At 49.9% G+C, this 21,446-nt stretch overlaps 1 protein-coding gene across 2 annotated transcripts in view; it reads left to right on the top strand.

Moving 5' to 3' along the window:
• LOC130261402 (rho GTPase-activating protein 39-like) overlaps positions 1-21,446 on the top strand; it is a 52,255-nt gene that overhangs the window by 9,687 nt on the left and 21,122 nt on the right. Inside the window, exon 2 of one of the 2 annotated variants that reach the window (XM_056507581.1) lies at positions 17,431-17,784. The exons of the other annotated variant lie outside the window; for it this stretch is intronic. Coding sequence (XP_056363556.1) covers positions 17,431-17,784 — 354 coding nt within the window. The remainder of the gene's footprint in view (positions 1-17,430; positions 17,785-21,446) is intronic. 2 annotated transcript variants of the gene reach the window in all.

Raw genomic sequence — 21,446 nt, 5'->3', positions numbered from 1 at the left:
TTTTAAAGAAAGACACAAAAGAAGGGAAATGTGCTGGGGAGAGAAGGACACTAGAATGAGAAGGAGGTTTGCCAAAGAGGGGAAGCTGTATCCAAGCAAGAAGACCAAAAAACCTATATAATTCAGCAGATTACATGTAAAATCAAAATAAGATGGACCAAATAAAGACCTTTGAGGAGTGAATTTGCCAAATATGATTAACTTTCAAATGCATCAGAAGCCTTTTGGAAACTGGCAGTAGAAGAGATCAAATTGTGAGAGGCACAGCAGATAAGGCTATCACAAAAAAATCTAAACAATTTTTGGCCAGCTTGACTGCTGTGGAGGAGCTTTGCCAACTACAAGCTTGCTACAGGAGAACTGTCTGAGAAGTTGTCTCACACTGAACATCAGTAGAAATAGCTTTAGAGCAAATAAAAGAACTGATAAGAAACTAAGGAACAGATAGCATTTACTCAAGAGTGCCAAATGATCTGAAATCTGACATTGCTGAGATACTTTCATGTGTGTCCTGCTGCTAAAGTGCCCTTTGTATCACATAAATTGGTGGTGGCAAATGCAATGGCATTTTTAGAAGCTGAGAGTCTTGAGGAAATTGGGGAAGTGGCTCAGTATTTGTCCAGGTGTGCTGCTAGGGAAGGACTGTGAGGAGTATTCAGAGTTCCATGGGCTGTTGGGTCTGAGCTCTGTGCCCGAGACTCTGAAATGAAGAGCAGGTTTGCTGTTCACAGCTGTGCACAGCTGCTTGGAGCAGTGCTGCAGGGGTGTTGTAAGGGCAGTGGGATCAAGCCTGGAGGTGGGTGAGCATGCTGGGAGCAGGACCAGCAGGGTTCACATGTCTGTGTTTTCATACAGCCATGGCATCTTTGTCTGCCAAAGGCTTCTAGGAGAGTAGCCATGGGCATGCAGGAAGGGTCATGTTATGGAGTGACAGCTGGTGAAAGCATGGACTGCTAAGGGTAGGGAGAGCTTACTGCTCATTTTTCAGCCTGGGGAAGTCCACAGCAAGGCTCAAGAAACTGGTGCTGGGTGTTTGGCACCTTATGGTCAACCTCAGGTATGGAGGGGTGCAGTGACACTGCCAGGTTTGCAGAGGGTCTTCAGTTCCTTCAGTGGGTTAACAGCTGTCTTGGTTTGGTTTGCAAGACAGGTGTTTGTTAGGAAAGGAGGAGCCTCTCTTGAAATGGACCATGTAAACCCCCTCCTTCCAAATTATTATAATTTTGAAATTAAGGAACTCTCAGGCAAAGATATGGGAATAGGAATAACAGTTCTTGATTAGGATAAATTAAAATAAAAGCACAATAAAACAAAAGTAAAAAGAACTAAAACACTGACAGTCAGAATCCAAGCTGACACCCGTCAGTCAGTCAGGGTGTTGGCACAGTCCCATTCAATGGTGGCTGCATCCTCCTGCAGGGGCAGATGTGGTTCAGCTGGAGCAGTGCTTCTGTAGAAGGTGCAGTTTTCCTCTGAAGGTCCAGGGATGATGTGGAAAGATCTGGTTTTCCTTTGGAATTCAGTGGAAAAAGGCTACTCTGATGTTCCAAATCTCAGTTTTTATCTGGGTAGGAAAGGCTTGGCTCCTCCCCTGGCTGGAGCATCTCCCAGTGGGATGATGGAATTTTATCAGTCATGCACTGGGACTCAATGGCCATTAACAGGAGATATCTCCCTGGAGGAAGAATGGGTTGTGGAAAGGATAAAGGTGACTGCCCCACCTGGTTTTAACAGATGGTGATAGAATACATACTTTTGGTTATATCCTGCTTTGCAAGCCAAGACAATTGCTCACTGAAAGGGAGGAAATCCATAAGAACCTCACAAAACCGAGGAAGTGGACTAATACATGACAGATAATCTTCAGTGTAGGAAGATGTGGTGAACAGCTAAAAATCACCTGTACTGGGCCTGTTCAATACTGAGCCTGGAACTAGTGGTTATAGCCTGAGAAGGAGCTTGGAGTCATTGACAGTTCTCTGAAATCATCTGTTCTGCCTGTGATGTTAGCCGGGGAAACCCATCAGTTTTGGTCACCATCAGGAAAGGAGTTAATACCAAAGCAGAGGGCATCAGTTTTACCCTCTGACACTTTGTTCATGTCTCCTCCATGAGGCTGCATGCTGTTCTGATTTCTGCATTGTGAGAAGGACAATGGTGTTAGAGAGGCTGCAGGGAAGATTATTGAAGTTACTAAGGGACAGAACAGCTGCCTTATGAGAAGAGAGCATAAAGTTTGTGACTCCTTGGTTTGGAGAAGTCTTGCATAGCAAGATCAAGGTATGCAAAGTCATGGAGGTGATGGAATCAGGGAATGGTTTGGGTTGGAAGGGATCTTACAGATTACCTATTTCCTGTCTCCTGCAATGGACAGGAAGATCTTTCACTAGCTCAGGGCTGCTCAGAGCTTCATTCAGCCTGGCCTTCAGCAGCTCAGGGAAGAGGCATCTATGATTATTCTGGGCAAACCCATTCAAGTGCCTCACCACCCTCACAGCAGAGAATTTCCTCCTAATATCTAATGTAAACCTAATCTCAGTTTGAATCTGTTCCTCTTTGTCATGTCACTTCACGCTCTTGTAAAAAGGCCTGTCCATCTTTCTTGTGTCACAGTATAACTAGGCTGGAGGAGACCTCCCAAGATCATCAAGTCCAACCCACAGCCTAACACCTCAACTAAACCATGGCACCACGTGCCACATCCAGTCTTTTTTAAAATACATCCAGGGATGGTGACTCCACCACCTTCTTAGGCAAAACATTCCAATACTTTATTATTCTTCCTAATATCCAGCCTGTATTTCCCCTGGTGCAGCCTGTGACTGTGACTCATTCTGTCAGTGCTGCCTGGTGAAAGAGACTGACCCCAGCTGAGCGCAGCCACCTTTCAGGAGCTGTAAGAGTGATAAGGTCACCCCTGAGTCTCCTTTTCTCCAGGCTGAACAGCCCCAGCTCCCTCATTTATTCCTCACAGGGTTTGTGTTCCAAGCCCCTCAGCAGCCCTGTTCCTCCTCTGGACACACTCAAGTGTCTCAAGGTTCCCCTAAACAGAGGGGCCAGAAGTGGGCACAGCACTCAAGGTGTGGCCTCACCAGTGCTGAGTCCAGGGGAAGGATGAGCTCCCTGCTCCTGCTGGCCACACCATTCCTGATCCAGGCCAGGGGCCACTGGCCTCTTGGCCACCAGGGCACGCACTGGCTCCTGTCCAGCTGCTTCCCATCAGTGCTCCCAGGTCCCTTCCTTCCTGGGCACTGTGCAGCCACACCATCCCCAGCCTGTAATTCTGCTGGGGGTTATTGTGGCCAAAATGCAGGACTTGACACTTGGTCTTGTTAAACTTCATCTTACTGGCTGCAAAGATGAGGAGTAGAAGTCCTCCTTTACAGAGGAGGGAAGTCCTGTGGGAGCCAGGCTGGGATCTCTGCTGCTCACAGTGTTTGTACCTGATCTAGAAATGGGGATGAAAGTGGTGCCTGGGGGAGAGCAAATGAGGGAAGAAATTCTGAGCACTGAAATGAGTTGAGGGTAGCAGGTGTTTCTGGAAAGTATCAGCACCCTGTTGTGCTCAGCAGTGCTGCAGGAGGGGAAGAGGAGGCTGGGAACTGCCAAGAGAGAAGCAAAAGACAGAATAGCACAACATCATTGTGGTATTAAATATCAGGTCATCCCAGCTTGGAAGAGGCCTTGCTTTAAGTGCCTCTGCAGTATCTTGCTCTTTTTTTTCTTACTAGCAGATACTATGTATTGGGCAGGTGGTATTTGCAGATGAAGACTGTCTAGATGGATATCAAATAAAAAGTGAAGTTGAATGTGGTCCAGCTTTCTGCCCCAATCCATCAGCCATGCCATTGCAGAAGTACAGAGAGTGGTGCCTGCTTTGTTGTCTTCCTGAATTTCTCTCTTTTTTGCTATCTTCCTTGCCACTGCTGAAAGTGAAAAGCTCAGCTTTGTACTGAACACAAGCTAATAAATGTGTGGGTTTTGGTGGGAGAAAACAAAAGGAACTTGTTTTGGGCATCAAATCAAGAAGTGTATTGTTCTCACCCCACTGTTCACTGTTACCATGTATAGCAATTACTGCCATGGCAACACATATTTCCATGAACCAGCCAAGATCTTCCAGTGCTGCAGCATAGCTTCTGATACTTGCTCATTGTGATGCTATTAATAACTGTGTTTCCCCCCATAGTAGCCAGGAAGCTGCTTCTTCCTCATGCACCAAGTGCAAGGAATAAGCTCATTTTAAATCAATTGTGGGGAGAAGTGACACTGCGGATTTCCTGGATTTTTTTTGTTCTGGAGATCCTGTCTAGTGCTGCCAGCTCTGCAGCCACCCACTGAGCTGTCTCTTTTGTACCACTTATAAGAAAGTCAAGTCTCAATTTTCTTCTTAATTCCTTTTCTTTTTTTTTTTTTTTTTTTTTTTTTTTCCTCTTCTCTTTCTCCCCCTTACTTTAAACCAGGACAAACAGATGACACATATTGATTCCTCCAGCTATGCAAGAGTTTAAGTGTTTATTTCAGACTGACTTGGTCAAGGAGAGAACCTGGTGCAAATTAAACATGATCTGGGCTGGGCTCTGGTCTACATGATTCCTTTACTTATCTCCTGGTTATTTAAACAAGATAAACCCTGAGTATTTAAAATTGCAGCTCAACTGTTCTTGGCACGAGTTGAATTTAGCTGTGTTTAAAACACCAGAGTACACTAGCATGCCTGCATGAATCCCTTTGAGTTGGAACTGTGTCAAAAATACCATCACCACTGTGGTGTTTTGGCACCTTTTAAATAGCTGTGGAGAAGGTGAAACTGGGCTTTTGCTTAAGATGGTGTTCCACTTGAGCCTGAGCATCTGTGAGGGGCTGCAGTGTGTGCAAAGCAGGGTCATGAGCCTGTCTCTGGGTCTGGGGACACCAGTCACAGCTGCAGTTCTCCAGTTTCATTCCCCCAGAGGAAGGGGTTGTTTTGCCAGACTAATCTCCTCTCATTCAGGGAGTTCACTTTTCTTCTGCTGAAGTGTAGCTATTAACAGTAAAACCCTCCCTCCCTTTCCCCACCAACTTGAAAATTTTTTTGGCAGTCTTGAAACTTACAGCTTTGGATGTGACTGTCTTTGATGTTGCACTTTCCCTGATCCCCCTGAGCTGCTGGATTGACAGCCTACTGTCATTAACTGAGAAAAAAAAATACAGTGAGAACAGGGAATTCTTTATCCTACCAACCTCCTTGGAGAGGCTGAAGAAATGAGCATATGCACTGCAAAAGGTTTGTTCAAAGCAAGGAGTAATTGATGTCCACAGTGAGTGACTGCATCCTTCTTTCATTGCTGCTCTCCTCGTTTCTTGGGAGAGTCTGTTCAAGGCAGTACTTCCAGATGTGCTGCCAAGGGCTGAGTGTATGCCATGCAGGACTGCCTCCCTCTGCAGCCTGGCTGGTTTTCCCTGGGAGTCTCCAAGAAACAGCTGAGACCCTTTTGGAGAGCCCTCGGTTACTGACACAGTTATTTCCCACAAAGTGCCTTCTTGTGGACTCTTGGGAATCAGAATATGCGGACTTGGATGGGATCCATCAGGATCACTGAGCCCACTTCCTGGCCCTGCACAGGATACTCCAGTTACCACCCACTGGTTGAAAAACTTTTTCCTGATATCCAACCTAAACCTTCTTCGACTCAGCTTCGTGCTGTTTCCTCAAGTCCTGTCACTGGTCACAAGAGAAGAGATTGGTGCCTGTCCATCCACTTCCTCTTGGGAGTGTGTTGAAGACCACAATGAGATCTCCCCTGGGCAATCCCACCTTTGTTTCTATGACATGGTGAGAGCAAAGGCAGATTTGGGGCTTTAACTAATCACTCTTTGTTTTGCAAAGTCTTATATCTGCAAGATTGAAGATGTTCAGTTTTAGAAAACCTGTGAGTTCTTTTTAAGGCAAAGTCAAGCACCTCAGTCTTTGTTTCTCCTTAAATCAAGCCAGAGCTTGTTAATGACAAAGCACTGGAACTACACATAAGTAGTATTTTGGTTTACCTGGAGTCAAGCTTTTACTGTAGTCACTGCTGGTTTTGCAGGTGCAAGTGGGTAGCAGACAAAGCTGAGGCTGAAATTCAGCTCATGGGATGTGACTCCTGCTCACACTGTAGTGTTGTAGAGACAAAAGAATGACAGCTTTGGACAACAATTAAGCATTCATTTCCTTATGGAAGAAGCTTTTTTCATAGTTTATTACATTAAAATAAAAAACAATACAAAATACTCAAACATGGGTTGTGTTTTTCCTCCCAAACTGAGAATTCACTCAGGGATAGGTGAGCTTTCCAGAGCTGGAGCTGTGCATCCAGCAGGGACCCATGTGCTCCCTGCAGGGCAGGCATGCAGGAGGGGAGGCACCAATGCTGTGGGTCCAGTGCACTGGCTTTGCAACATCCTGACTCTGTTGTGTCTGATGTGCTTGTCTTTCAGCAATTCCTGCAGGCAAAACAAATGGAAGGACCTCTTTTCCATGAGATATTAATTTTTCTTGCTTACTGTTTTATAAAGAGTTTATGAACTTTGTGCCTGAGGTTTTCAGCTATTTACTTACTACCTCTCCTTCTTTGCCAGAAGAAATTGGTGTGCTTTGGACTGGAGAAAATGATAACACTGAAGTTGCTCCTCTGCAGAGTCCTATTGGGATGAGCTTCCTGGTGGCAGCTCACAGTGCTGGAGAGAGTTGTTTGTTTGCAGATGGTTATTCCTTTGACTTGCTGCCAGCTCGCTCCTATACTTTGCCTTTGACTAACAATCAAATTCCTCTGCCAGCCTGGGGTTGTAGTGGTTAACTTGAGTCACACATAACAAGCTTGGACAGCTAATACTTTCAAGAGCTTCCCTACATTTGTTCCTTCATGGTTTTTTCTACTGAGTTGGCAGAGACAGCTGGAGAGATTTGCTGAAGAACGAATCAGCCAAAAAAAGTTGTGATGAAACACTGTTATATTTGTTTTGTGCTTATAGCCCTCAGTGTTTGGTGGACTCTGCTGTCTGAGAAATGCCTTGGTCCTTGCTGTCTGTGGCTGTGTTGTGCATAAGTTTTCAAGGGACCCTGTTTTTCAGCTCAAATGTCTGGCAGCCCTTTAAATGAACAGAGACAGAGGGCCATTATTTTGCTAATGTCACACTTCTAAGAATGTAGCTGCCTCAGATGTGTAGCTTTGCTGAGTGGTGCTTGAAAGCATTATGGTCTGTGATCTGGCTGCTGTAGGGCATCCTGTGCTGGCTCCTGGGGTGACACTTGGCCAGGTGTGCGTGGCCTGGCAGTGCAGGTTCTCCCCCTGTAATTACAGTCTCAGTCTGCTCTTCTTCCTGACCACTGCCAGCTCATGTGCTGCCTTTAGAAAAGCTAAAGTTGTCGTGTTTTTTTAATGGTCTGGTGGAGTTATTTTTGGTCAGAGGTGGGTGTCTTGAGAGGTCATTATGTCCCCAACCCTGCATATTCTCACTGTGGCCATTCAGTCCTGATGACACTGCTCATTAGTTTCCCTTACTGGTTCTGGAAGTTTCTTTTCTGTTCCTGTCTTCCCTCTCTGACACTGTTCAGAAGTTGTAAGTGTTTTCTTGTCATTGCTCAGTGTTTCTGCAGCAAAAAAAATCAATGTGTGTGATACAGATGAGCCTTGGGAGTTGGCTATTTACTTTGTCCTGTTCTGGCTGCTACGAGCTCTCTCTTCCCTTCACTGAAGATGGCACACAGTTGTTCTTTGGCCCTCCTGCCCTGCAGTGTGGTTTTGTCTGTGAGGTGCCTGGCCTCGTGTCACTGAGCCCAGGATGATCCATATACAGAAATGATGAAGGTCAGTCCCTGCTGAGTCCTGCTCCTTGTACAGTGTGCAGGTCCTGGGTTGCTCCCAGGATACTGGAGTAATTGTTGGTTTATGTAGTGATGCAGCTTTTCTAAAACAGCTTCTGATTGTGGAGCCTCCTATTCCTAGACTGCTTTCCTTGGCATCAGCTGTCTGAGGCAGCAGATGCTGTGCTGGGCCCCTGGCTGCAAGGGCTCAGTGGCAATGCTGGGAGGAGTCCCTGAAATCAGAAGTGGTGGCATAGGAGGTGGTGAGGAGTAAATCTCAGTCCTGAAGCAGCTGAGCAGCAAGCTAGATAAATCAAAACCTTTGTCAGTCATTAGAGGATGGCAGGGCAGTGAGTGCTGCTGTGTCCTTGAAATAGCAGGGATATCATTGATGTGAAATTCCTTGCTTTGGCCCAGGGAGAGCACTTGATGTATCTGCTTCTCCAGGGCTCTGGGCTCTTGCCCTGTGTTATTTTGGCAGGTGCAACTTCTTCACCTCATTCCTGCAGCTTAAGAGCACTGTGTTTTTCACCCAGGGTGCAGCTTTGTCAGCATTGAGAAATGTCATCCTGCTTGTATTCAGCAGCTGCCAAGAGGTGTGGGGTCTTACAGGTCTGTGGAGCCACGTTCAGCTCTTTAGTCACTGAGCAGGGTTTCAATCAGTGGCTAGTGCTAAGAGGTGCTGGGGCCCATTGAGAAGGCTGGAGACTCAGGGATTCCATCTTTGTCTTTTCCTTTTGTTTGTATGCATCCTCCTTAAAAAAAACAATCTAGGCCTGATTTTAGAGTTTCATTAATGCTGGGAGGCTCTTAGCTGCTTTGAGTGCCATTGTGGGCAGATCCTTTGTGACTTGGTGCCTGCACACACTCAGAAGAGGATGAAGCTCAGGTCTGCTTCAACTGGCATCATTTGTCTTAGCTTGGTGTGTCCCAAGAAGACATGGAGACAGTAGATCTACAACCTTGGGTACCTGCCTGCAGAGATTTACACTCCTGGGAGGATGTGGCTGGTGCATCTGGCAGCAATCTTGCATAAGTCCTGTTGCCCCCCCTTTGGTGGGACCCTGAGCAGGTGGGATGACCATGGGGATGCTCATCATGCTTGCAGTGTGCCTGCACAAATCCTCCCTGAGGTTAGGGACATTGCCCTGGGGACAGGGGGAAGGCACCAGGCTGCCTCCTTGGGGCTGAGCCCAGCGTGCTGCCATGGGGAGCACCAGGGCTGGAAGGATGCAGGATGCATCCCAGCCCTGGTCATCATTTATTGCTGAACTGGCAGGTTGTCCTGCAATACCTTCACCTAAGCAACTGTGAAATATCTCCAATATAGGATATTGATAAAATTGAAGTTTTCCCATGTAACTCTTGACTGTTGGGGACAAAGTCTAGTTGTGAGCATGTTGAGGTGGGATGCAGTCACTGTCAGCTGCAGTGATGCTGGTATTGGTCCCAGTCCTGGTCCCATTGCAGTGACAGAGCTGGCCAGGTGTGCTGGGGGTGATGCAGCCTAAGGCTGTGCAGGTAGGAGCCAGTACTGAGCTGTGCCATATCTCAGCTCCCTCCAGGGCACCTCGTGTCCCCTGGGCAGGGACTGCTCTGCTGGCACTGAGCCTCCCCACACAGCTGCCTGCCTTCCAGCAGCTGTCATTTGGATGCAGCTGTGGATGCATGCAGCACATTTTGGAAGCAGAGAGGATGAAAACTGCCAGGTTTTTTTTTTCCTTCTGCAACTTGTTCTTAAGTGCTCAGCCCCTTAAAAGGGAAAATAACTCTGCTGAAGCTTTCATTGAGCTTAGGAGGTGCCAGTGTGTCTGGGGCAAACCAGAGCTTTGGGGAGGCTCTTTAAGTACTGGAGTTTTGGGCTTGTGCTCTGATCTGCAAAATGAAAACTCCAGCCGTGGTGGCAGGAGAGACCCGTGGTATGCCATGAGAGCAGCCTGGGAGCTGCACAGGGTGTCAAGGCAGGTCCCATGGCCCCAGGAAGCTGCTCACTTCTCAGCTTTGGCCTGGGGCTCAAGCTTCACACATGATTTTCCTCCTCAGCTGTAAAACCCATGGGCTGGCTGGGATAGATAGGCAGGAGAGGTGCCTACTAGATGTGTGTCCCTAGCCAGCCTGTGGGTCATTGCAAAGAGTAGAGGGAAGCACCTGTGAACTTCTTGATGCTTCTTGGTGTGTCTTTTGCCTTCTGCTGAGGCTGCAGTGGCCACAGCTGGTCTGTAGCCATAACACAGGCCAAGGTGCTCACCCTCAATGACAGTTTGGGGACAGAGAGAAGTGAGAGGCCCTTGGTCTCCCAGGAAGTGGCAGGTAGCCCTCTGTGTCTGGCAGAGCAGCTGCAGCAGGAGTCTGTGCTTATTGTAGCTCTCTGGTGAAGAGCAGTGCTTGGTCTGCATCATCAAGATTGTTTTAAAGGGAGTGGATTTTTCTGTTGCAATTTCCTCCAGTGTTGGCTTGAGCAGTTCCCTGGTGCCTGTGTCTGCAGTATGTAACCTCCTCCTGCTCAGAATGCCCATCCAGCAAGTGCTGTGTGTTTTGTCTCAAAGCCATGAGAACAGGGATGTTTTCTGTCCCTTGGTCCTCTCTCTGTTGCAGAATTCCCCATCCTGTGAAGGGGCAGTGAAGGATAGGGTGGGAATGAGCAGCAGTTCAAGCCCTTCTGTCTTTCCCTCTCCTTGGGCTGCTCTCTGTGTGTCTCCAGGGAGTGATTTCAGGACCTAAATCAGCCCAAACCTGGGGCAATACTTAGCTCAGAGTGGATGAAGGAGAAGCAGGAAGGTTGCTGTGGGAGTGTCTGTGCCCCCCTCCCTTCTCCCTGTGACATCCAGGGCTCTGAGATGCCTGTGCATCCATCCCACCCAAGTCTCAGGTACTGCTCTTGGGCTGTTGGGCCTTAGGCCTTTGAGCCTGTTCTCAGTTTGATTTTAATCTGGTTATCACTGTGGCATGCCTTGTCATGATGTCTGTCTTTCCTTATGCCCCTGCTCTCTCCTTTTGTAGAGACCCCAGGACTTCTCACCTGTGTCCTGAAGGTCCTTGTTTCTTCTTGCTCTCTGAGACGGGATCTTGGAGGAATTTCTGGTCATTTTGGTGTTGCCCTACCTGCTGCTCCCATGGAATGAGCTACCTCCTTGCTGTCTGTTCTGCTCTGGATTTGGGGTGAATTGAGAGGCTAACAGCAGCAAGATGGAGCCAGCAGTGCTGGTACCTGGGCTGGGGGAAAGTTTGGGAAAGCCAGAAAAGAGACAAGAGCCAAAAGAGTCCAAGCAACCAGAAAGCCACCAAGTTTCTCCTATGACATCTTTGTCTTTGAAAGGACCACCTAGCAGAAGGCTTGGGGCTTTGGTTATGTTTGTTTAGTTGGGTTTTTTGTTTGTTTTGTTTTGTTTTTAATTAAAAACACCAATGTAATGAGATACTTTTTGTGAAAAGACCTTTTTCAGGCTCTCTTGTACCCCTAACCCACCCAAATGATGGTGTTATTCTCTCTTCTCTATGCAATTTGTTGCCAGGCTGGGCTCTGCCCCTGTTCTGTTCTTACTGGAGCTGAGCATGTGTGCTCAGCCTTTGAGCAATCAGCATTGGTTCTGGATTTTCAGTGTGGTCTGTCTCTGGCAAAGCAGAGGTTGGTTTGTTTGCACAGTGCTTATTTTCAGGAGCAGGAAAGTTTTATAAACAGGCTGACATTATGTGTATTTTAGTTCCTCTCTAATTTTTGTTAGAAGGAGGCATGTGTATTCAAAAGATGATTATATATATCTATATCTATATATATATCTCCTACATGTGTGTAGGAGAGAGATGTTTGTTTTGGGTCTGTTTTTGTCCTAAGATATAAATTACAGCTTTTCTGGACTCAGCTGAGAGAAGGCAGTGAATAAAGCCTGACTTGTCCAACTTAGCAGAAGGAGGATTACCCTAAGGAGCCGATGCTGGAGAGGAGGCCCCCTGCAGCTGCAGGGTGGAGATGAGGGTTGCAGCCTTAGCCTGGCTTTGATGTGCAAACCTGAGTCAGTCGGAGCCACCTGGAGGCTGCACTTGGTTCCTCAGCCTCTGTACCAAGTGAATTTTTCTGAGGTGGCTTTGTCTGTTGAAAAGAAGATGAAGGGAGCAAGCATGATTGTCTTAAAAATCTATTGGTGCTGATGTTTGATTTCTTGAACACAGCCCAGGCTGTTCTTCAGTCAGGCAGGAGCCACAGAGGAGCAGCAGTGTCAGCAGCAGAGGGGCCTCTGGGATGGTACCCACTCTCCATTCCTCAGCTGCTTTGCCATGGTCTCTTGGGAGCCTCCTTTCAGAGGACTCAGGATCCTGAATATGGCATCATGCTCTGTACAGCTGCTTCTGCTCCTTTTCATGGATTCTTTGTCCTGTGCTCCATTAACAACAAATGAAAGAGGATTTGAGCTCATCTCTGTGGGGCAGATAATTTCAGATGCCCATCCCCATCACCCCAGTTGCTTGCTGCAGCAAGCAGCCCTGCCTTTGGCTGGTGTCACTCCATAGCCAGTCTCTGGGAATTGCACTTCACTCTCTGTGTGATGGCCAAACTCAATTCCTCCTGCTCAAGGAGGACCTGTTACAAGGCATTAGTTTTGGCATTGGCACATCCTCAGCTAGATGGTCTCTGATGATGGCAGGAGCTGGCAGCTTTGTCTTGGGGCTGGCTTTGGGTGTGCTGCAGGCCTCCATTGAGGGCATCAGCCTTGGAAAATCCCACTTGCTGTGGAGCCATACTTGGCTAGGGAGGACTTAGGCCTGCCCCAACTCTGCAGGGCTCATCCCAAAGAAGGAAAGTGAGTGGAGGAGATGGGATCTTAGCTTAAAGCACAGAAATCCAAAAATTACAGAGCATGGAAGTGAAATGGGAGACCCAATCACCAGAGGTCTCCTTGTAGCAGAGGGGTTTGTTGGCACCATGGTGTGAAGCTCCCTGAGGCAGTTGATTCCCATGGCTATCCTTGGTGCTCTCTTCCCCTTGGTAGATGCTTGCCTCCTCAAGCTGGTGCTGAGCAGCTTCCACAGGTGGGGCTGGAGATCACATCAAGCTGATCTTGAGCTGACAGCTCTGCCTGAGAAAACATCTCTGCTGTTCTTACCTGTTTACAGCCTTGAAAAGAGCTTGTGGTGTCCCAGGACTTGTCTGGCTGGGCTGTGTAGTCACTTGGGTGATGGTGGCAGGAAAACCAGCTCTCCTGTGGGGGAGTGGCTGTTTGACTTCTTGGGGTTCCTCTGCTCCTCCTGCTGGTGACTCTTCTGTACCTGGTCCTTTCCATTTCTGGTCCTGCTCAATTCTCTGTAGTTAAAAAAAAATAAAATATTCCTTCCTAGACCTCCTACTAAGTATTTACTGTCTTTGTGAGAAAGATCTAGTCAGGAGATTCTTGCAGATGCCCTTTCAGGATGAAACACCATTTCTTAAAAATTACTGCTATTATTTTTTATTCCAAGGCTTTGCCAAGCAGGAGTGGCAGCCAGGAGGAATTCATGGTTTTAAAGGAGCAAAGTTTGTACATGTCCATCCCTGTGTCCTTGAGTCTGCAGGACAGAGCAACTTGGCCCTTACCTGCACTGCTACAGCACTTGATACAAAACCTGCTCCCCATGGTGGGGCAAAACCTTTGGATGGGACCAAACCTGGTGCCAGCTTTGAGATGTGGTTATGCACAAGAAGCCCTGTGCTTCCTCCTGCTTTTTGCATGCCTGGTGCAGCATCCTGTTGATGGCACCCTGCTGCTGGAGGGGCTGGCCCCTGCCATGGCCTTGCCACTCCTCCAAAGGTCAGCGTGCTCCAGGCACAGCCCTCGCAGTCAGGGCTTTGCCTGCTGGAGGGAGCAGTCAGAGCAGTGTGCTGCTTCCCAGCTGGGAGCTCTGGGAAGTATTGCTCAGGACACACAGGAAGCTCCTGGAGTTTCTGACAGTACAGGAAGGTGCACGTTGGGAGGGTGGGTTGCTTTTGGGAGCAAGTGTGGATTTTGTTGGAATCCCTTTGCCTTGCAGGCTCAGGTGAGTGTGTGAGTTCCCTGCAGCCATTGCAATGCCTGGCTGCCTGTCCTGTGCTCAGAGGGGTTTGGGCTGGGACTGCACATGGGGCCTGCATGCAAGCCCTGCTTTGGGGGCACTGAGTCCCAGGAATTGGGATGAACCAAAACCACTGTGGTGATCCTGCTGGTGGGAGCAGTACACACTCTGTGGCTGCTGCATCCCTCAGCACTTGGAGCTGAAAGGACAGGGAAAAGCATTATTTAAACCATCCCTAGGAAACTTCTTTAACCTTGTAAAGTGAAATATGAATTAATTTTTTGTGTGTTTCCAAGTTATGGTCTTATCTCTGCAATCTGGGTTTATCACATCTTTCCAGAGTTCCTGGTGTTATGTTTGAGGTTTGTGTGGCAGCCTGGGGCTGGCCCTGCTCCAGGAATGTGCTCCTTGCTTTTCCTCTTCTTTCTTTATGTGAGTGTGGTTGTACCAAACTCTTTAGTATTTCACTGTGTTTTGTGAAGGTTTTTATACCTGGTTAAACTCCACCTCAGGCATCCTTGGCCCCTTAATTTTAAGGGGAGTAAAGAGGTCACCCACCCAAGTCATCCACTTAAGTGTCCTTGCACACAAAGATAAATGTAAGGTTGTTAAAAGGGAAAACTGTAGTTAGCAACATACACTGGGTTATGGCCAAGTGCTATGAAAAGAATTTATTTTCAATAGCTTGCACTTAACAGAAAATAGCTGACCTCTCCTCTCTGCTGAGGAGCAGCAGTGGTGGTGCAGCCATTGGTATTCCAAAGCTTTGCTAAGCCATTTTCTAGCCAAACAGATCAAACACAGTGTGCTCTTGAGCGTTAAGGCTGATGGCTCAAGTGACTGTTGATCATTCAGGGTCTTGCAAGGTGTTCCGTGTTTTTTCTTCCTTGCCAGGCAAATCCTCCAGAGCTGTCTTTGGCCTTTCTCCTGGGCTCATCTCTAGTGTGTTTTTGTGCTGCTTTCCTCTTCCAGCCCTTCCAACACATTCTCTCCTCCTCTTGTTCCCTCCCAAGAGTGTCAGGTGCCCCCCACCTTTGGGTGAAGCTCCCCCACATTCCTGCACCAATGGCAGCTTCTCCCCATGCCCCAGAGCTGCCAGTGAGCCACCTGAGTCTAAGCGTCCTTCTCAGTTCTCTCTAACCTTTTTCCCCTTGTCTGCCTTGTGAAGAGTTGGTGTTCTGTCAGGCACTGTTCCCCTGGTACCCCTCTGAGCTGTCCCTTGGATCCTCCATGCCAGCTCCATGTCCTACCTGCCCTTTGTAGCTGCTCTTTCCATAGACAAGCTTATTGTGCTCTGCTCCCAGAACTGCTGGACTCTGCTGCTGCTCTTGATTTCCCTTTTATACCCTGTTTATGGATAGTTCCTCTGCAGTTGCTGAAGCCCTTGATGATCTCAGTGATTTTGTTTTTTATCCTTGCTTGCAGTTTGACATTGCAGCTGCAGGGGAAGAACAGGACTGGTTCTGCAGTTCCCAGCCTGAGCCATGGCATGGGGCTGGTCTGGCTGTTTTGTTGCACCTTAAATCAGATAGAGGCACTGATGTTGTTTCAACCCAAAACCAGCAAACCACAAACCAGATGTTTTTCCAGCACAGGGTTTGCTGAGTGGGATCCATTTGTCAGCACACTCTGGGCAGTGCCTTGCCTGGTGATGGTGGGAGACCAGCAGGAACTGGTGCCATGGGCAAAAGTGGCTCCCAGCTCCTTGGTGGTCAGTGCCCACAGCTGTGGTGGTAGTCTGGAGTGAGTGAGCACATCTGCCTCAAAACTGACCTATGACACAAAAGAAATGCTCTTCACCTGGATCAGCTTTCCCACCCAGCCTGTGGTAGCCTGACCACCAGCCCTCCATGGGAATTCATGGAGGTCAGCATTGCATAGTGTCTGTGCTCAGTGTTGTGGCAGGGGAATTGCACCTTTTCAGAGGCAGTTCACCTTGATTTTGTGTTGAATTGACTTTGTACCTATAAATTCTGGATCCTCAGAGAATTGAGGAATGGCCTGGTTTTTATGGGTGCATGCCAGACTGCTCAGCATTGTCTGTCAATCAAACCCATGGTTTTCCCAGCAGGGAGGTGCAATTATCAACTGAACCCTCACTTAGACTTGCCTGGTGATTGGAGACATGCTGTCCTTTCTCAGAGAGGCAGGGCAGAGCCAAAGACTGGACTGCCCTGCCAGGACCTGCCTCCTCTCCCATGACCATGCCAGCAGGGCTGGGCTGCCATTCCAGGCTCTGCAGTTCTGCCACCATCACTCCTGGCCCCCCTGAGGACCTGCAGGCTGGCAGCTGAGGTGTGAGTGGGGTCTCCCTTCTCCTGCTTCTGATGTGGGAATGGCTTCTGCTGTCATGCCCTCACTGGAGAGCAGCTGGAGGTTGTGTCAGAGTCAGCCCCTGGGCAGGAACAGGTTTCAAGGGACACCTTGGACCTGTCCTCTTGATATGGCTTTTATTAATAACAAAAGTAGCTTTGGTTAACTAGGGCCTCGTTCCTGCAGCCTCCACCAGCACTGGGGTGGAGGCCAGGCTTTGGGGGCTGGGAGCAGGAGCTGAGGGGTGCAGTTTTTTCATCATGCTGAGTGTACAGCTGGGTTTAGGATTGCTTTAGGCAGCTTCTCTTCTTTGTGGAGGGAAGCCTTGCTGGGCTTGCACTCCCTTCCTCCATCTACCTGGGCTGTCCAAAATGGTTTGGGCTGCTGCACTGGGGAGGCATTGGCTTTGCTGAGCTCCTCAGGCCAGCTCTTTAGGGTTGCTGTGTCAGTGATAAGGCTGATGTGCCGTGTATGACGTGCAGCCCAACACCTTTGATCAAAACTACTGTTCTGATCTGCCTTGCTCTCACTGACTGGGCCAGCATGGGTGCTGTAAGGGACCCTGGTGCTCAAGGGGTTCTTTAGGGCTGCAGAAGGGTTGTGGATCAGCAGCAAGGCCTGTCCATTGGGTCACCTTACACCCTGCTGAAGGCTCTGTCCCAGCAGCCAGGGGGAGGGGGAAGTGCCTGCAATGGAGATGGTCTCACCCACCAGTCATTCCCCACATGGATCTTTTGGACAGGTAAGTGTGGGCTCTGAGCAGGGCCCATGGGACCCAGAGGTCTCACATGGAGCAGTCTGCCTGCACTGGGGGGAGCCAGGGCTTTGGTCTCCCCAGGTGGAACGTGCATCTCCCCAAAGGAGCAAGTCCTGCTCTGCAGATCCTTCCTGCTCCTGGGAGCCGAGCCCCTGCACATCTCCCAGCACTGGGGCTCCTGTGACTGGGCCAGCCCTTGACGTGAGCCATCCCAGCAGCAGCAGACAGTGCTGCCCAGCTGTGGGTCAGTCCTGGGCTGGTCAGTGGGCTGAGGGCCAGGCTGATGGGGATGATCTCCCCTTCCCCGTGCCTGAGAGCTGCTCTTTGGCTCAGCCCCATCTCAAACCCTAGCCTGGCTTCTCCGAAGATCGTTAGGCTGCTGCATAGCCCCGGGCAGTGCCCTGATCTGCAGGCAGGCTGCCTGGCCCAGGGGCAGCAGCTCTGGAGGACCCTCAGACCAGCCGTTTGCTTTGTGCCTCTGGCCCAGCCTAACGCGGCCCTTGTGTCCCTGCAGCTCGGACTGGGTGGAGATCACGGAGCCCCGCTGCCAGGAGCGGATGTACGTGAACCTGAGCACCGGGGAGTGCAGCTGGGAGCCGCCCCCCGGGCTGCGGGTGCGCCCCAGTGACCGGCAGCAGTGGTGGGAGCTCTTCGACCGCAGCAACAGCCGCTTCTACTACTACAACGCCAGCACGCGGCAGACGGTGTGGCACCGGCCCCAGGGCTGCGACATCGTGCCCCTGGCGCAGCTCCAGGCCATCAGGGGCGGCTCCCGGGCTGCCTCTGGCCCGGAGCACGGGGCCCTGCTGCAGGACGTGGAGAAGGGCAAGTGGGACAGTGCAGGGGAGAAGAGGAGCGATCCTGCCAGGTACGGGGAGAGCTTCAGCTTCTCTGTTTATATCTGATGGGTGCATTTAGCTGCCAGGCAGGCCTTGGCAGGCAGGCTGGGGCCATGCTCCCCCAGGAGGGAGTGCCAGGTCCCCATTCACTGCCCTGTGCCCTCCCCTTCTTGGGTACAGCTGTCTGCTCTCACCACTACCTGAATGTCCCCAGCTTGGGCCTGGCCATCTTTGTGCAAGACACCATAAAAATACACATCAAAAGATAATCTTCACTCTGGGTGCTAAAACAGAAGTAGAGGGGACAGGCAGGACTGTGATGCAGTGATGAGAACTCTCAAAAACTTGCAGCACGGTTTGTTGGGGTGGCACAGCTGCTGTGCAAGGGGTCAGGCTGCTGTGGGGTACGAGTGAGCCCATCTGGTCTGGCTCCTTCCTTTCCCACTTGCTCAGCTGCTGATGTCTTGCAACTTCAGCCAGGGCAGGAGGTGGGGCTGCAGGAACAGAGCCCCTGGGCACAGGTATTTGGTCACATCAAGCCTGAAATAAAAAGCCAATAACAAGATGCTGTTTTGTTTGACTAAGAGACTTTTTTTTTTTACACTCAAACTAGTCTGACAGCAGTCACAGATCTCTTATTGTATTGAAACCATGATTTCAGCTTCAGTTGCACAAAAGTATCCCTTTCCCAGTCTCTGTCAGGTTGGCCCCTCTGCCTCCCTCTGCTCTCTCTGGGCATCATCCTGCCCTGGTGGATGTAGTACTGACAGCTGGGGATGCCGTGCAGCAAGCAAAGTTGGGTCATACTGAGAGCTGACCTGAGGGCTAGAGCAGAGCTTGGGTGACCCTGACTCTCCTGCCATCTATGCTGGGATGCCTTGTCCTGGTTCTGAGCAGTGCAGCAAGTGCATCCACCTGGGTTTTTGGATCGAGGCTGCCTCTCTGTGTGCCTGGTGCAGGCAAGGATAGAAAAAAAAGAGCTGAGTTAATAAAAACCACATAGGATGCCAGTTCTGGAAAGTATATGCACCCTGAAATGAAGCTTATCACGTGTCCCTGCAAGATGCTCCTGTATTCAGTGCAGATCTTAATGGCTGCAAGACACTTCTGATGTGCATGAAGTGCACCAGAAGGAGCCCAACACTTTACTGGTGTTTGTGATGCTGCCTGTGCCTCCTGCCCCAGAAGCAGCCCCTCTGAGCTTCAAATCCTTCCAGAGAATGATCCATCCCCTGCCAGGAGAAATCCAGTAAATGTCTTAAGCTGTACCTGAGTAGTTCCAGTTCCCTCAGGTCACCCCTAGTGACCGCAGTTGAGCCACAGGCACATGGGATTTGACATGGAACAGGTGACTTTCCTGCTGGGCCATTTACACCTGGCACTCCAGGGCAGCCAGGATAGGCACCATCAAAACTCTATTACATGTTTCCAGAGAAATGAGTGTAAGAGCTCTGATAGGGTGTAAGATATCCTGAGCTTCACAGAGTCCAAAGGATTCCTGACTGTGCTGTGTTTCACAGCAGCTGGAATTAAACTCCAAATAAGCCACTCCCCTTCCCCTCCCCGTTTCCCTAAGGGAGAGAGAAAAGCAGAGATTATGGGTTGATTTAAAGCAGTGGAATAAGGCATGCACGGTAACAACAGCAATGTTAATAGCAACAGTATACAAAAAAGAGAAAGTGTTTTGCCCACAAAAAGTTGTTGACCATTGAGAACAAAAGCAAGATGGCAGATGCTCCTTGTAAGCCACATCTGCAAAAGGCAGGTGGACAAAGGCAATGGGGAGGCATCCATGTGCTGCCCCTGTGGCCACTAGAAACAGAGGCATGATGGTGGGAGAACTTCTATGACTAATGCTTGCTACTCCCAGCCAGAAACCACAAAAACCAGTGACAGACTCCCTGAGAGCTGGATCATCCGAGCAGGATCACTCAGGTGCCTGTGCCACCATTTCTACCCCTCTGCTGCACTGGAGGTCAGCCCTGCAGGTTGTCCTGCTGCTCACATGTGCTGCTTCCAGCTCAGTTCAGCTGGGTTTGGCAGGGTTGGATTTCTGGGCTCAGTGGGGATGGGATCACTCCCACTGCTGGACTGTTCCCTGCCAGCAGCCTCCTCGCCAGTGCTGTTGGGGGTGTCAGAAATCCTCATTTCAGAGCCTACCACGTGTTGCTGTTCTGGTTCTTCCTGTTAGTCCAGGCACTCTTGGAGGAAGAGCCAGGTCTTCAGCAGGGTTTGGGATTGAGACTGGAGCTTGACCACGGACAGGAGAGGTGCACTGATGCAAGGAGCAGACCCTGTGTCCCCCAGGGAGGGATACCTGGTGGATTGTGGGGCTGGGTATCCTCAGGAGTGTCACCTCATCCTGCTGCTGCCACTGCTGGTTCCCTGTGTGCATCCTCACTTGGCATCATTGTGCTCAACCCCTGCATTAGACATCATGCCCCAGCAAGGAGCATGTGGAGGACAAGCTACTGAGGGCTAAATAGGAGAGGGAGAGCAGCAGCTGTGCTTGATGGTGGCTTGGGCAGATGGAGAGAGGCCAATCCCAAATTGGTCAGTGTTTCCCAACCTTCTCTTGGCTTAGGGCTTAGGTCAGCACTGAGCTGCAGTGCTGTGAAGAGAAGGAAGATGGAGGCTGGAAGACAGATCTTTCTCATGGCAGTTGCATCACCCTCCTGAAGTCGTGTCAGGAGCTCCCTTGAAATAAAATCCTCGGTGCCTCAGGGGGAGATACTGAGGAGGTCTCAGAGCAAGAGGGGCCCCAGGGTGCAAATCAGAGGAAGACAGCCCTTTCTCAACCTTCTCTGGTCACACCTGAGTAGCTGCACCCCCATATACAGAGCTACATGGACTCTGTAGTGAGAAGGGGCCAGCCCTGCAAAGGCAGAGGTGTGGCAAGTGTGATCAGTGTGCCCTGGCCAGAGGTCAGGCTCTGCACCCATGGCAGGGCAGTGCCAGCCTTGGCTGTGCCGCTCCCGTGCCATTGTGCCAAGGGGGGAGTCACAGCCATGCATTGCCAGCAGAGAACTTGTTTTGCCAAAAATACAGTAAGCATGGATGGGGAAGGAGCATGCCAGCCCTTTTGGAGGGCAGTGATTGGGAACAGATGTGAGACAGATGTGGGACAGAGGATTTGGGGAAGGTGGCTGGAGTGCAGCAGGTGAAATAGGACACCCACAGTGATGTGGGCAGGTGTGTCCTGTTGGGTTACAGTGTGGGGAGAGCAGGAGGTGTGCAGATACACTGGCAGGATAACCATGGGGGAGGACAGACAAAATGCCCTAGCAAAGCCATGCTGAAGGAGAAGGCTGGCACCTGGCCAAGTGGAAGGACTCTGCAGAGCAGGAACAGAGAGCAAGTGGTCTGGAGTGTCCAGATATCTTGGGGTTTGGCAGGGAAGGCACAAGAGTGCCCAATGCTGGTGGGAGGCAGCTCTGGACACTCAGCAGAAGTGGGTGAGTCTGCCAGCACATATAGAGGCCATAGAGAACAGGTCAGCCATGTGGAGTGGAGAGCAAGTCAGGGTGTAAACAGAGCAAAATAGCTGTGAAGGTTTTAGTTAGGGGAACATCTCCTGTGTCAGATGGAACATAGGCAGTATGCCCTCAGGTATCACCCAGTGATGGCTGGTAGCAAATACATGGAGGTAGGGCACAGCATAGGGTGAGATCCCAGTGGACCTTCTTGGGGA

Source organism: Oenanthe melanoleuca, chromosome 20, assembly GCF_029582105.1.
Source record: "Oenanthe melanoleuca isolate GR-GAL-2019-014 chromosome 20, OMel1.0, whole genome shotgun sequence".
NCBI classification, from domain to species: domain Eukaryota; kingdom Metazoa; phylum Chordata; class Aves; order Passeriformes; family Muscicapidae; genus Oenanthe; species Oenanthe melanoleuca.
This window is presented reverse-complemented; position numbering and strand designations above follow the sequence as displayed.